Consider the following 14,167-nt stretch of genomic DNA (forward strand, 5'->3'; position numbering starts at 1 on the left):
TTGTGTGTGCGATTAGAGCCCGGCTGGCTGGGGTGGGGTGGAGTGGATTGGATTGTGGGGGGGTGTACTTGAGATCAGAAGTGTCTCTGCCATTTAGAGTCACCAGCTCTTGTCAGGAATGTGCGTCCCCTGCGCGCACAGATCATGTACTGGATGCACCCACTTTATTTTTAACCCGGCAGGGTGGGTCAGTCGCTGGCTTTCGGGAATGACCGTGGAGGGCGCGGCGCCTACAGCCCCTTTCCCTTGTCCCCCGTGCAGGACCGTGTCCTCCTCGCGCTGTGGAGACCTCCGTCCACTCTGACCACGACCCCCGCTGCTTCAATGGGATTGTAATTGGTTTATTGGCAGGGAGAATACTCAAGATAAACACTTTCGGACAGGACAGCATCCAGAAGCAAGTAAGTGTACTTTGAAAGCAGAGCTAGTTGCGCCATTGTAAAATGAAATTATTGATCTTTGGCCAAATCGTTTCTGTCAGCGGTCACTGACTGGCACTCGGTCCATTAAGGCTGCTATTGTTTGTCTTTGTTTGTAGTGGAGTTAAAAGTTTTCTCCAACCACCTGTTGGACCAGGCTGGTAAATAATGACGTCGTTTTTAAAAAGCTTTCACACTTCTTTTTATTTTTTTTAGATGGATGTGTTCTGTTGTTAAAATCACTCGCTTTTTTTAGTTTTAGTTAAGCTACATCTTGAGTTATCAGTTTGTTATCTTTCAGTAGGCTTCAAGCGGGCCTCAGCGACTCGTAGGAAATGCGCACAATGACGTCAGTGCGCATGTTTGCGAGTGGAGAAGTGCGCCATCCAAAAGTTGTCTAATGTGTCCAGGAATGGTTGAGAAACTATTTAGATGCTTTACTTGAGTAAAAGTACACAATTAGCAGAAGGTAGACTACTTTATTATAAACATGAAAGTGCTTAAAAAAAGTTACCCTATAGTACGTACTTGTTTGATTATAACTATTACTGATGCATTCATGTTTTGGTAGCATGTTCCTGTTGTAGTTGGTCATGGTGCAGCTTTGGTATTTTAATTATTGGTATATACTATTGGGATAGTTTATTTGTAAAATTTCGAAGCCATGTTATGTTTTTAGAATAAAATCCCTGAAGTAGCTAGTAGCTGTTAAATGAATGTAGTGGAGTTAAAAATACAATGTTTCCCTCTCAAATGTAATAGAAGTCTGACACAGCAAAAATGGAAATATAGTCAAGGTCGTAGGTACTTCAAATCTGTACTAAATTCCAGGATTTTAGTGAATATACTCTATACATTCTTTCCTAAAGCACCCTACAATCTGTATCCCCTCCTTGATTGGAAACAAAGTGGTGGCTCATGAAAGAACACAGAAATATTAAATATTAACTGAGCGAAAGAGACGTTCCCCCTCATTTACCTTAAAAGGACAAGCGTGTGAGTGTGTCCCCATGTCTGGACGAGCTGGGACGTTTGTGTAAACACACTCCAGGAATAGTTTACTATTGATTCCTAAAAGCCAGGCTCAGTACTGTTGCAGTCAAAACATTATTGACCACAACAAAGGAAGATTTTTGCATTTGTACATAATCAATGTACAGAATGGAGTATGTCAAACAGAGAGTTTGAATGCTCAGTCTCACATGATTTCTGACCCCACATCTTGTTAAAGTACACGAGTAATAGTTTTATGTTATTGGCAGTTTGCGGAGAATTTTAGAGCTGCAAACTCCCTCAGTCCAATAAGCAGCCCCCTCCCCTTCCATATTGATCTCTGTCTACTTTGTGTTTATGTCTCAGATTTTCCTCTCTGCTGCTGCTCCCAGGCCTCCCTCTCCTCTGTCCAGTTGCTGCCACAGTTTTGCACACGCTGTAGATCACACATCTCGACCACACCCATCTCTTATTTCATCCTCTCCATCTGACTGCATGCTACTCACATTAATGTGCTCACTGCTAGCCAGCTAAAAACACACAGTTTACCCACAGCTGGGAACATTGTCTTTACACTTATATTCACCAAAGGTGCTGATTTGATGTTTACAATGCACACACTTGTACAATGTAGTTTTGGGCAATAGGTGCAGTCAATTCAAAATTACAAACGGCGAGAAAGGTTATCATTAAGAAAAGTTGTTTTCACACCTTTAGAAACAAGGAATTGTTTTGTTTTTATCCTAACTCTGTGAATCTTAAGAGTAAAAATCTCATTCCCACCTGTTAACCTTTTTTACAAAACCTCGTGCAGAGCTGAATCTGCAGAATCCAGTACGAGTTGATAAAAAAAAATTCCAAAATGTTTTCTTTTTCTGAGGTCAAGCAGCACTTAAATATCTGGAGAAATTCCAGCCGACATTTTAATCATCCCTCTTGACATTTATTTTACTTCTGAGAAATTATCCAGCGCCTCTTAGTCATTATCGCACAATGTGCAGTCAGAAAAATGATGAAATACTGGACCATGTCCTGAGGTCTTTATGGTGGTAAAAAGCCATACAAGGGGGTGCCAAAGTGTTATGTAATTTGTCTTATAGGCCAATAATAACATAAAAGTTTCTTATTTGTATCAACCTCATGTCAAATTTATGTCAAATACCTCATAGTGGTAACAACGATAACATGACTTATAATAAGATTACTTAGTTTATATTTAGTGATGTTAGATTTGTGAAATTCAGACAGGAAGTGCTAATGCTATTCCATGTACTCTGGTTTTCAGGTGGTCCCTTGTCAGAATATTAATTGTCAAAAGGTTAAATTGGATCATAATGGACGCCTAGGTAGCTTACCTGGTGGACCCAGGGTTTGATATCAGACCTGCGGTGTTTTCCTGCAAGTCTTCCCCTCTCTCCCCCCTTACAAAACTAAGCTGTCCTGTCTATTAAAGACAAAAATGCCCAAAACATAACCTTTGAAAATTATATTATGATATCATTGCTTATTTTTTGGCTTTTTGGCTGTTAATTGAATATAACAAATGACTGTTTATCATTATTTAACATTTTATAGACTTACCAATTAGTAATTAGTAAAGCAATTAGGGCTGCAACTGTTGGTGTTTATTATAAAATGTCAATAAAATGTCACAAAAGAAAATGGTAAATAATCAGTATTTTTTAAGGCCCAAGATAAAGTATTTAGCATTCTTGTTTTGTCCTGCTGAGAGTTTAAACTCAAAGACATTTAATTCAATATGAAATAAGACAAAAAAAGCAGCACGTCTTCACATTTCAGAAGCTGGAACCAGGATTTTGGGCATTTTTGCTTGAAAAATTAGTTTGAATGGATAATCACCTACCACAATTGTTGCAGTATATTATTCTGGTCAATTCATCTGCTAATTGTTAAAGCTATAACATTTGAAATTGAAAGATTAGTGGATAATAAAATCTACTGTTGGTTGCAGCTGGAATGGAGACTAGTTTTCAGGATTGCTTTTGTTAGAGATCTACACGTGCATTGTAGGCATTTGCATACTGTCACTCATGCTCAGCACTCTTATTATCGTGATTTCATCTGATTGTGGGTTTGTAGACTTTTATTCTGCTTTACAGCTGACAGGGTGACCTACTGCGAGTGAGCTATATAGGAGCTGTGTCTCTTGCTCAAGGACACTATTGACAGACACACACACATTGCTGTGGCAGGCAGTGAACTTTCACAGGATTGTCTATAAGTAGGAGGCCAGCATGCCTTTAAAACAACTTTAAATGGAGCTGAGTACAGTCTAACTGAGTACACGTCCCAGCTCACACACCTAATTTGCTGCGGTTTGTGTATGGAAGCGAGCAGTTAGTCAGCCTGTTGTAAAACTGTTGACAGCTTATGGATACAGGTTTGTGTATACAGGTTTGTATGGCGTGTAAAGAGGATTCGTGCAATGTGAGTGTGCTGTTCAGTGCTCCTGTCCAGGTTGTGTGTGAGGTGATAAGGGGATCCCCAGTAGTGGGTGGAGCATCCTGGGCTGATAAGAGCCCCCTGCAGAGGAATGATACAGAGCAGGAGGAGGAGGAGGAGGAGGAGGAGGAGGGAGACCTGTAGGGTGCCATTATTGTCCACCACTGAGGGCCTCTTCTCTGAATGCGCCTCTGTAGTCAAGTCATGCCAGCAGGCAAGGAAAATAACAAAGTACATTACTTAAATACTGTACTTAGGTACAATTTTGAGCCACTTGTACTTTACTTGTATTTTCATTTTCTGCTACTTTGTACTCCACTATAATTCTGAGGCAAATATTCTACTAGTAATTACTTACCACCACTGTAATATCCTAAATATACTTTTATCTCTCTTATTATAAAGTTATGAAAAATGTGCCAAAATATGTGGTATTCACCTTGTTGTACTTAATCAGTGCCACATGAGGCCACTGCCATGTGCCTGTTTCTCCAGCTTTGTGTACGACAGTTTGAACACAAGTTGTATTCCCCCCCTTATTTCACTTCATGCGCTTATTTTCAAAAAATACTTACCAACGGAAGTGCGCAAACACACACAGACACGCACGCACGCACGCACAAACATACACACACACTCGCAGTTCAAACCATGTGAGCTGCATCATTCAAAAGAAGGTGGTTTCGTCATGTTCTCCAGTACAGAGGGGTTGCCCTCCCCCTGTGTGACATGATAAGAGAGCAATGCTGGACCCAGATAGAGAGCTATCTGAGCTGCTACCCTTCAACCCGCCATTCCACACAAAGAACACACAGACACACGGCGGGGTGACAGTTGCAAAGTGAAATGCACAAAATGGAGATTGTGAGGGGCACAGGTGCTTGTGAGGCCAATTTGAAAGCCATGGTAGGCAATGTTTATATGTAAAAATATACCTGTACTGTACCACATCTGAGATAATAGCTTTCTTCAAATTTCAAAAATGACATTCTCGTGCCAGGTATAGACACAGTCTCTCCCCAATGGAGTTGATTAAAAAAAAATAAATTACAAACTAAACTTCAGCCAGACAGTGTTTTATCCGATTAATTTCTTGAGTAATCAGTGGGTGTTTAAAGGTCACATGTCATGTCATGAGTTTTTTTTAACATTAATATGCATTCCCCCAGCCTGCCTGTGGTCCCAAAGTGGATAGAAATAATGACACGTGTAAACCGAGCCCTGGGTATCCTGCTCTGCCTTTGAAAAAGCTAAAGCTTAGATGGGCCGATCTGGAATCTTGCCCCTTATGAGGTCACAAGAGGCAAGGGTTACCTATAAGTTACCTCTGCTTTGCTCGCCCATGAGAAAGAGAGAGACATCATGTCTTTGAAACAAGCAAAGTGGCAGTTGGTCAAGGCCACGTCCCCCCCCATCTGCCCCCCCCCCCCTTCCTCAGTAGTTACGGACACAGAAATGGCGCGTCCTAAGAAAAGCTCATTGTGGGACTGGCTCTAGTGGCTGTAATTCTGCACCAAGGCTGAATTTTGTGAAAGAGACTTCAGATATGGTAGTAGGGAACCACTAAGGTCTAGATAAAAACATCTAAAGAGCACCATGTCATGGGACCTTTAAAACATCGGAAGACAGTAAAAATATTTCTTTGTAATGCCAATGTCTTGTTTTTTTTCTACAGTCCAAAACTAAAATTTACTGTATTGTAGGAACAACAGCAAATTCTCATAATTGCTTATCTGGAAGCATCAAATGAATCAACTGAAATGTGGCACTAATTGTTGCAGCCCTATAATTTTTGTCTGATATAGTCTTTCCACAAAAAAAATTAAATTTCTTCATTTAACAATCCAGTCTATGAATATGTAAATATGGGTAAAGTAGTGTCAGTTTCAGATTAGTAAGTACTGAACCCCAGTCTATCATCATAATTATTTATAATAACACCTCTACTGTCTGTCTTCCTGCTCCATTTCAGACTACCTCCAGTATTCAAGGTCCATCCTGTCATTTCATCCCCTCCACAACCAGACCACCTGAGGACGCCGCCTGCCGTCCCCTCACCCGCTTGCCACGCTGGCTTCCGCCATGACCTCCACCACAGACTTTGACAATGTGGAGATCACGCAGCAGTACAGCCGCATCAATACCCGCTTTGGCGCCACTGACGAAGACCTCGACAATGACAACAGCTCTGCCAGGCTGTTTGAGCGCTCGCGCATCAAGGCCCTCGCAGGTGAGTGCATGCATAGTAAACAGGCTGTGTCCTTTCCGAGGCATTTGTGTGACACATTTTTGAGATGACAGTGGCTTTTTAAGAGCGTGGGAAGGGCAGAAAGGATGAGCTTTAATGGGTGTCGTTTTAACTCTGGCAGGATTTTGTGTCACTCACCTTCACTTAGATTTAGTTGAAAAATTACATAATTCCCACTCCAGGTGACCTTTGATTTTACTCCAAGGCTCTCATATAGAGCTCTGCAGGTGTTGCGTGTGTTTCGTGTGAGTACATGTTACTCGTGGTGTCACACCCCCCCAACAGCTGAGCCCTGACACTGCTCCGCACCCTCTGCAAGTACTGTAACTGGGATCGCATGCACATTCTCAGAATGTCCAGTCTGACCGAACTGAACAGCTGACCTTCCTGTCTCCGTCCCATAGCACAGCTCTCTGGCATTTCTGGCTAAGCTAGTAAGCTGTGACCCACCTGTGGGGTGACTGCTTGGAGGTTTTAAATAGTTTCTGCATTGAAAGGAAGTGTAACATAGATAGGGTGTTCAGGGTCACACCATGGTCATTTTTTTTATAATGCCGTAGAGACAAGAGGTGATAAAATAAATTAATTTAGCCATGTGGAGAGAAGGCACTTATGGGTGAAACTGGGTATTGTTTGACGCCTTTTGATACTAGTATGGGTATGATGGCTGAGTTTCAGTACAAATGCAAAATTCTTTTTTGATACCTTAATTTGGAATAGTGTTTTTCTACAAACCCAAAACAAGCTAAATGTCTAAACACAAGTAGCTACAAGAGCATTGCAGACATAAAAAAGTAAAAACTTTTGATTTGAACTTCTGGTGATATCCCATATTTTTCTTATTGTTAACAAATCACCTGAAAAGAGCAAAACCAACAATGAATTGACAAGTCTGAATATGTTATGAAATATGAAATGAAACACATCATTACTCCTCTGTGCCATAGAGATCAATTGTTGTCCTAAAAAACATAAATGAGTCACACTGTTGCACTGGGTGACAGGTTCCTTCATTACCATGAACACACACACACACACACACACACACACACACACACACACACACACACACACAAAGTCAGAGTCAAAGAGTCAATACCAGATGAACCTGCTGCCATAAATACTCAGTAGAACAACAAATCTTTGTCTAAAAATAGTCCCCACCAAAAACACTATTTGCTAATGCTTGAGTAACATTTGCTATAAACTATAGTGTCCAGCTTTTTAAAGAATATTTTTCGTATTTAAAAAAACATATGTGTATACAGTATATGAAAAAAGGAAAACCTACTCCGCAGTGCTGTGGAGTAAGGTCAGGCAATGCGAGACTACTAAAGTAGCTACCCAAACAAACTGTAGTACTAACCGTAAGATCAAATGTTGTCTTCCACATGCGTGAATTTTGAACACACACTCGCTTGAACATCATGTTCATGTGTATGCACTGTTTCCTGTGAATCCCTTGTGACTTGGTATTTCCACTATAGAAACTAAAACTGTTTATCTGTAGCATTGCGTTAGGTCAAGCACAGAGCACTGATGATCAGCTGCTTCATTCATACCTCACAATCCTTAGCTCATTCATCCGTTGCTTGGCGACCACCTGACTAGCACCATCCAATGCTCGTCTAACGGGTGTATGTGGCAGCTGCGGCTTGCTCCACCAACAGCACTTTCTTCTTATGTGCTTTACGTATTTTTGAGTTTAGCAAGAATTGTTGTATTGGGGGGGGGGCTTTTCCCACCAAAACTTTACAACCATTTGCTGTATATGGCCCACGCCTAAATACATACGTACATTAAAAGTCTATTGTTGAAAATAATGCTGGTCATAAATATTATAAAAATGAGATTTGATATAATAACATTCTAATTGCCGTAGAATGTTGCCGTAGTTTGATAACTACGTATTATGGCTTATTATCAAGCCCAACATCTGGGTAGCCAAAATGTGTGAAGTCCTGTCCAGACCATTTATCTGTTAGAGCTTTCACCACTGTTCTCACTGTCTCTTTCTGTCTCTTTAAGTGATGACGGATATTGTGTTAGAGTGCTGCTGCACTGATGTTTCTGTAATGCAATCAGTGTTTCCTGTCAGAGAGAGAGAGACACACACAGAGAGAGAGAGTTGGAAGAGAGGGAGGAAAGTCAAAAGAGAGGCAGGAGATGAGAGAGACTCTGAATGTCGTTGCTGCGAATTTACAGCTTGTGAATTGAGAAATATGCACCCAGCACGCCTTCAGAGCACATGCATAACGCAATGAATATCCAACCACTTACACTACTCTTTACTTACACCTAAAAGATGGACCGTTTTATGTTGGATTATTGGCACAGGAAAATACACTTCACATTCAGTGATGTCACGACTGTGTGGGAGTGCTGGGTAGAGGGAGGGAGTCTTGTGTGCATGTGGACGTATTCAAAAACATATTGTATGCATGGATGGGGCTGGAGAAACCACTTTAAACTGAACTGAAGGCTGCTTGAGCCCTTGTGCCGTCTGAGCGTGGAGGCATAGCATCATCACGGCAGCAGTGAGGAGAGAGTAAGAAAGAAAGAAGAAGGAGGGAGGGAGGGAGGGAGGGAGCAGGAGTGAACACGAGAGGGATCTGGAAAAGAGGACAGAGAGCCAAGAGACAGAGAAGAGGAGAGACGTGGAGTGCCAAGCTCCTCTGCTGGCTCCAGGCTGTTGTTGTTGTTGTTGTTGTCGGTGTTTGGGGGTCAAGATGAGCAGCCCGTGCCTTCTACGCGCTGCTCCTATTAGCCAACCCCGGCTCAGAGAGGTCAAGATCAGCCTGAAGGCCAGCAACAGGGACACCACAGCCATCCGGACCAGCAGCGGAGGGGCCAAGGAGGCTGCCGTCCGACCCTATGCCCCGCCGGAGAAAGAGGCCCCTGTTCGGGTGGGCATGAGCATCAGCCGGAGCAGGAGCACCCCACCGGTCCACCGGGCCCAGAGACCTGAAAGTAAGAAGGCAACCAGGGGAAGCAGCAGCAGCAGGAAGCAGCTGGAGCCTGAACACCACTCGGAGAGCAACGGCACAATCATGCACGTACCACTTGCTGTGGCACCTGCGGGACTCTGCCCCTTCTCCTCATCCTCATCCTCATCCTCTTCATGCACCCCCAGACGTCAGAGGCCCTCTCACCCTCACCCTCCTCCCGCCCTCCTCTCCTCCTCCTCTTCCTCTTCAGCTAAAAGTATGAAGCGGGCGCGCTGGCTGAGTTACAGCACCTCCAACATCTGTTTCAACTCCATCCTGGACGGACGCTTCAGACAGTTGCAAGGTACAGCGTCCTGATGGAAGAGCCGTTTGTGTTTGTTTGTGCATTTGTGTGTGTTCCAGAGGGAGTTTGTCCATCCTTTCCTTGCTCACCGATGAGACAGAGAGAGAAAGAACTTTTCCAATCATGCCCCTCCCTTCTCCAACTTGTGTGTTTGTGTTTGTGTTTAGGCCAGCATGGGATCGCAGGGAGGTTGGGCTGTGATGTGAGCAGGTGTGAGGTTGTCATCCTGTTGTGAGAACTAGAGAAAGCTAACAGCAAAGAAAGCCTGCGCTTCCAAAGCATCGGCCCTTTTATTGAATCTATAAGGTAGTCATTTATTTATTTCCAGGAAGCCGTAGCTCTGCCCCAATTGTTCACTGACTTGACTTTGAATAATTCATAGGCAAACTCCTAAAAAGGTTGCGATGGTTTTCCCTCCAAAGGTAGTGTTATGCCCTCTCATGTGCTCCATTTTCTTTATGACAACATATTTTTAATTCTTAGCTTGTTACCTTTCTCTCCATATGGCCTGCACCCTTTGCAAACTGTTCCAAAGAACAAAGCAAAAGTGTGTTTTGATCCTAACCTCCTTTTCCCCCTGAATGATTGCGTTGGCGGTGTTAAAAAAGAATCAATTCCTCTGGCGGTTTAACTTCTCCCTTGTTTCTCCTTCTTTCTTCCTGTGTTGTTGAGGTTTTAAAAGAGAGGTTTGCCGTCACTGTGGATTTTTGTTAGCTTGCACTATGCTATCTATCACCCTGATGCCAGGAGTGCATTAGTGTGAGGAAGAAAATGGAGGAGACGATGCAGGAACAGAGAGGGAAACATGCTTTTTTATTGCCTCTGCTAGATTTCAAGTACTGACTGATTCTGAAGACTGCAGAGTCAACTCTCCGCGAAGCAGCACATTTCTAAAGCTTTCCCAAATTAGAGTGGTTTCTTTGGAGCCAAGTGTATCGATCCACCAATTACAGTTCATGACATTTTATTTGCTTTTTATTTACCCGTTATTAGGGAGATCTGGTCAAGACAGCAGTAGAATCAAGTTGGCCAGGACATCAATAACATAAAAACATAAGTAATAAATAGAGAAAGAGAAAACAGACTTTGTTTTGCATATATTGATTTCAACCATTCATCCATTTTCTTATATCTTTCTTAGAGTTAGACACAGTCATTGGTGTTGAGTAGTTTCTGCTGCCCTGGTTGCACAAAAAGGTGTTTGTTTTTTTCCTCCATCTTTTCTAGTTGATTTTTGATCTTTAACCTTTTGGTTTTCTTCAACTGTCTGAACACCTCCCCCCTTCGATTTTTTGGGCCCTTGATCTCATGTTTACTGTTACAAATACAATGTTTTTCACAAGCTTGGCCCTCAAATTATTGTGAATGTATGTTCTTTGAGCAATTGTCGAGTTTTCTTCTTCCCCAGATTTTTGTCATTTTCAAACTTGTAGTATTCAGCCCCCACTGACGCTGACTCAAGTGACATGACTTGAGGCCGTTTATCAGATGTAAAACAGCTCCCTCTGAATCCACAACAGCTTAATACAACCTTCTTTTTTTAACATTTGCAATAGCATTCTCCAACACCTGTAAACAGACTTTCCTGGATTTCTAACTTAATCCTTACAAGTCAGAATGCTGGTACGTTTTGTTCTTTACAACATCAAGAAACCTTCACAGCCTCTGCATTAATATGATATATTGCAAAATGTGAGTCCATTTAGCAAAACCTCCAACAACTCATTTTGTCTTGAGGAAGTGTGTAAACAAAGCTAACAGAGGAAAACTCCTGGACAGGTGTGTTGATAAAGACATGGTGTCATGGCTGCAGGACAGGTAGCTCTGGCAGAGCCATGACTCAGGCATGTAGCAGGGTGCTGGGGGACCCTCTGGGCCACATCCAGTTAGAGCTGACTGTTGGAAAAGACGGATAAGGGTGTATACAGGGAAAATCCATCAGCATGAATAAGTCATTGGGCTTTCACTGGAGTCAAAGAGTGGATGAGAGATAACACAGTAAAAGCATGTGAAACAGAGGAATGTTTAGTATGGCTGGCACTGATATGCAGGAAGAAGAAGCCGGTAAGTTGGAAAAGGGCCGCAGCACAGCAGTGACCAGACGCTGCTGCAGTCTATTCCGTGTTCTAGAGGAGTTGTATATTGTATATGGCTTGCTAAAAAATATTTAATTCATGTAAAAAGAATGTCTGACAATTGCAGTATCAATCATTAAACATACAGGGAAGTTCTGGTTAGCCCTTCGTATGAACTACTACCGCTACTTTCCTATTTATGAACTGGATCTAAATGTATCATTTATCTTTTAAAAAAAAGGGCCAAGAGCCCCTTTCAGCTACACTTCTGAAATAAAAAATCATACAAAAAGTGGAGCTTTCATTTGCATTAAATTCTAACATAGAGACATACTGCTGTGTATCTGTTTGCTGACTTTATGGCACTTCTCTACTTGTGGTACTGTTAAAGTATGTTCTGGCTTGTCACAGATCATAAGGCTTTATCACTAAATACTACAATAATGAAATTCAATGTGTTCAGAAAAGTATGGCCTACTATGTCAAGTGTATTATATTTAATATTTATATCCCAGAATCAGTACAGTGACACAATAACTGGATGGTAGACAGCACTAGGCAGCTAACCCAAATAATGGAACTCACTACAAAAACCTCAATATCAATATCTACAAATTAAAGAAGTAGAATAATTCACTGTTCCTGGTATTGGGCTTGATCACTCAGATTGTAGAAGAACTGTAGAAGACTTGGAAAAGACAACACAACAAACATATGATACATCATGATATAAAGGTAATGAAATCCCAGTCGATACTGAATCTTATATCACTAGGAGTTTACATACTGTATTGATGTTCTGCTCTATAATACTGCTACTGGAATTTAGAGGTTTAACAGAACTTAGTTTTTAGACTAATCACTGAAGGCTTTGTTCAGCAGCGAGCGCACACACAGAGCTGTTGTCATATTGAGCTTGTTGAACTACTCATCTGGAGACAGCTCAGTGAGATGCTTGCAAGCAAAGGATCCTCCTTCCCTCCTCCCACCCCTCCTCCTCCTCCCCCTCTGTTGTCCCATGCTTCCTAAATGGCCAGGAGCATCATTGTGCACTCTGTCTCCTCTCAAGGTCCTGTGATGTGAGACGATACGGGAGAACCGTGTGCTCGTTTTGGGGATGTGCTCTAACTGTCCTGTTACTGCCTCTGCTGTACAACCCTCTGTAGGCAGCACCCCAAATAGTTCAGAAAAGCATCTGTCACAGGTATTACTGCACGTACAGTAGAGGTGGCATGAGCAGACAGATTATGATGCAAAGGTTTGTGCTAAATCACTGACACCCCTCATGGAGCTTTGAGTTATTTAATTGCCATTACTTTTTCATGGCGTGGTAATCTGTATCAATGTTACGGTGGTCAGCGGGGGCAAACGCCCTACAGCAAATTAAGAAAACATCGTCATTAATTTGACAACACATGCGCAGCGTTTCGCAAACGCTCTGCAAATACACACAACACAACCAAATACATAAATGCGCTGCAAATACAGAAACGATGCAGAAAGAGAAGCACACAATCCCCAAAAACAAATGCAACATAAAAACTCTGCATCCAGATTACACAACGGAAGTTCTTCAGACTTTGTCACTCTCCGATGTAAGTCGAGTGCAGATTTGAGTCGTGCATGCGTCAATTTGCGACAAGTAACCTACAAGATGCTAACAAGATACTTCTTTATTATAAATACAGAAAAAAAATGGACCCACTCAACAAAGGTTGTTCACTGCTGGCTACAAGTTAACAAACAATCATAGATAGCTAAAACGTTTTTGAAATGATTTCCGTGTTCTGTTATTGTTTGTAATGACAAAAATGTCATGGATTTCACAAATTTCAGTATGGCACATTAAATCTAAGCATGCACGACTCAAATCTGCACTCGACTTACATCGGGGAGTGACAGGCCTCTAGGGGGAGCACTAAGTGGAACAGATGGATTTTCGACCCCACGGGGAGAGTGCGCTCCACCTTTTTATTACCACGAGATTACAGACAGTCTCTGCTGATTGGGTATCACCTGTGACCTGAGCCAATAAACTAGAGACACACCCACCGAGAGAAAACATATCTCCAACATTGACTCAATATGTACAGTCTATGATCTCAAAGCAGTTGCACACCGTTTCAAAACGGACATTGAGATTGAACGTGCTCGCGCTCTCTCTCTCTCTCTCTCTCTCTCTCTCTCCGGGTCGAAGATCAAGCTGTTCCACTTAGTGCTCCACATAGAGGCCTGGAGAATGTCTGTTGTGTAATCTGGATGCAGCGTTTTTTGTTGCATTTCTTTTTGGGGTCTGTTGGCTTTTCTTTTTGCATTGTTTCTATATTTGCAGCCCATTTGCTAAATGCTGCTCCTGTGTTTTCTCAATTTGCTTGTGTTTTGTATATTTGCATTTTCTGAAGTTGCCGGACGTTTGCCCCTGTCGACCCCCGTACGACATAGTGGAGTGGTGTGTGCTGTTGTTCTGCTGAGGGGAACAGAAAAATCATGATTTATTTACTGTACTCTGCTGCATCATGTGTTTTACAGTTAAAAAACCTGGTTTCTTCTCATTGATGATTCTTAGAATGAAGCTGGAGCTTTCTTTGTTGTTTCCTGGGTCATTTTTAGATTCTGTAGGTAATGTATCCTGTTCTGTTTCCTGGTTGAGTCTCTGTAGATTTAACCTGAAATCCTGC

At 42.1% G+C, this 14,167-nt stretch overlaps 1 protein-coding gene across 4 annotated transcripts in view; it reads left to right on the plus strand.

The window, feature by feature from the left end:
• Positions 1–80: 80 nt before the first annotated feature.
• Positions 81–14,167, plus strand: part of sptb (spectrin, beta, erythrocytic) — a 56,417-nt gene continuing 42,330 nt past the window's right edge. Inside the window, exons 1-2 of one of the 4 annotated variants that reach the window (XM_034859001.1) lie at positions 81–401; positions 5,848–6,105. In XM_034859001.1, coding sequence (XP_034714892.1) covers positions 5,958–6,105 — 148 coding nt within the window. In that variant the 5' untranslated portion in view covers positions 81–401; positions 5,848–5,957. Of the gene's footprint in view, positions 402–5,847; positions 6,106–8,756; positions 9,415–14,167 lie in introns of those variants that run through there. The other 3 variants (XM_034859000.1, XM_034859002.1, XM_034858999.1) reach the window with 3 other exon arrangements.

The sequence above is a fragment of the Etheostoma cragini genome, chromosome 20, assembly GCF_013103735.1.
Source record: "Etheostoma cragini isolate CJK2018 chromosome 20, CSU_Ecrag_1.0, whole genome shotgun sequence".
In the NCBI taxonomy this organism is placed as follows: domain Eukaryota; kingdom Metazoa; phylum Chordata; class Actinopteri; order Perciformes; family Percidae; genus Etheostoma; species Etheostoma cragini.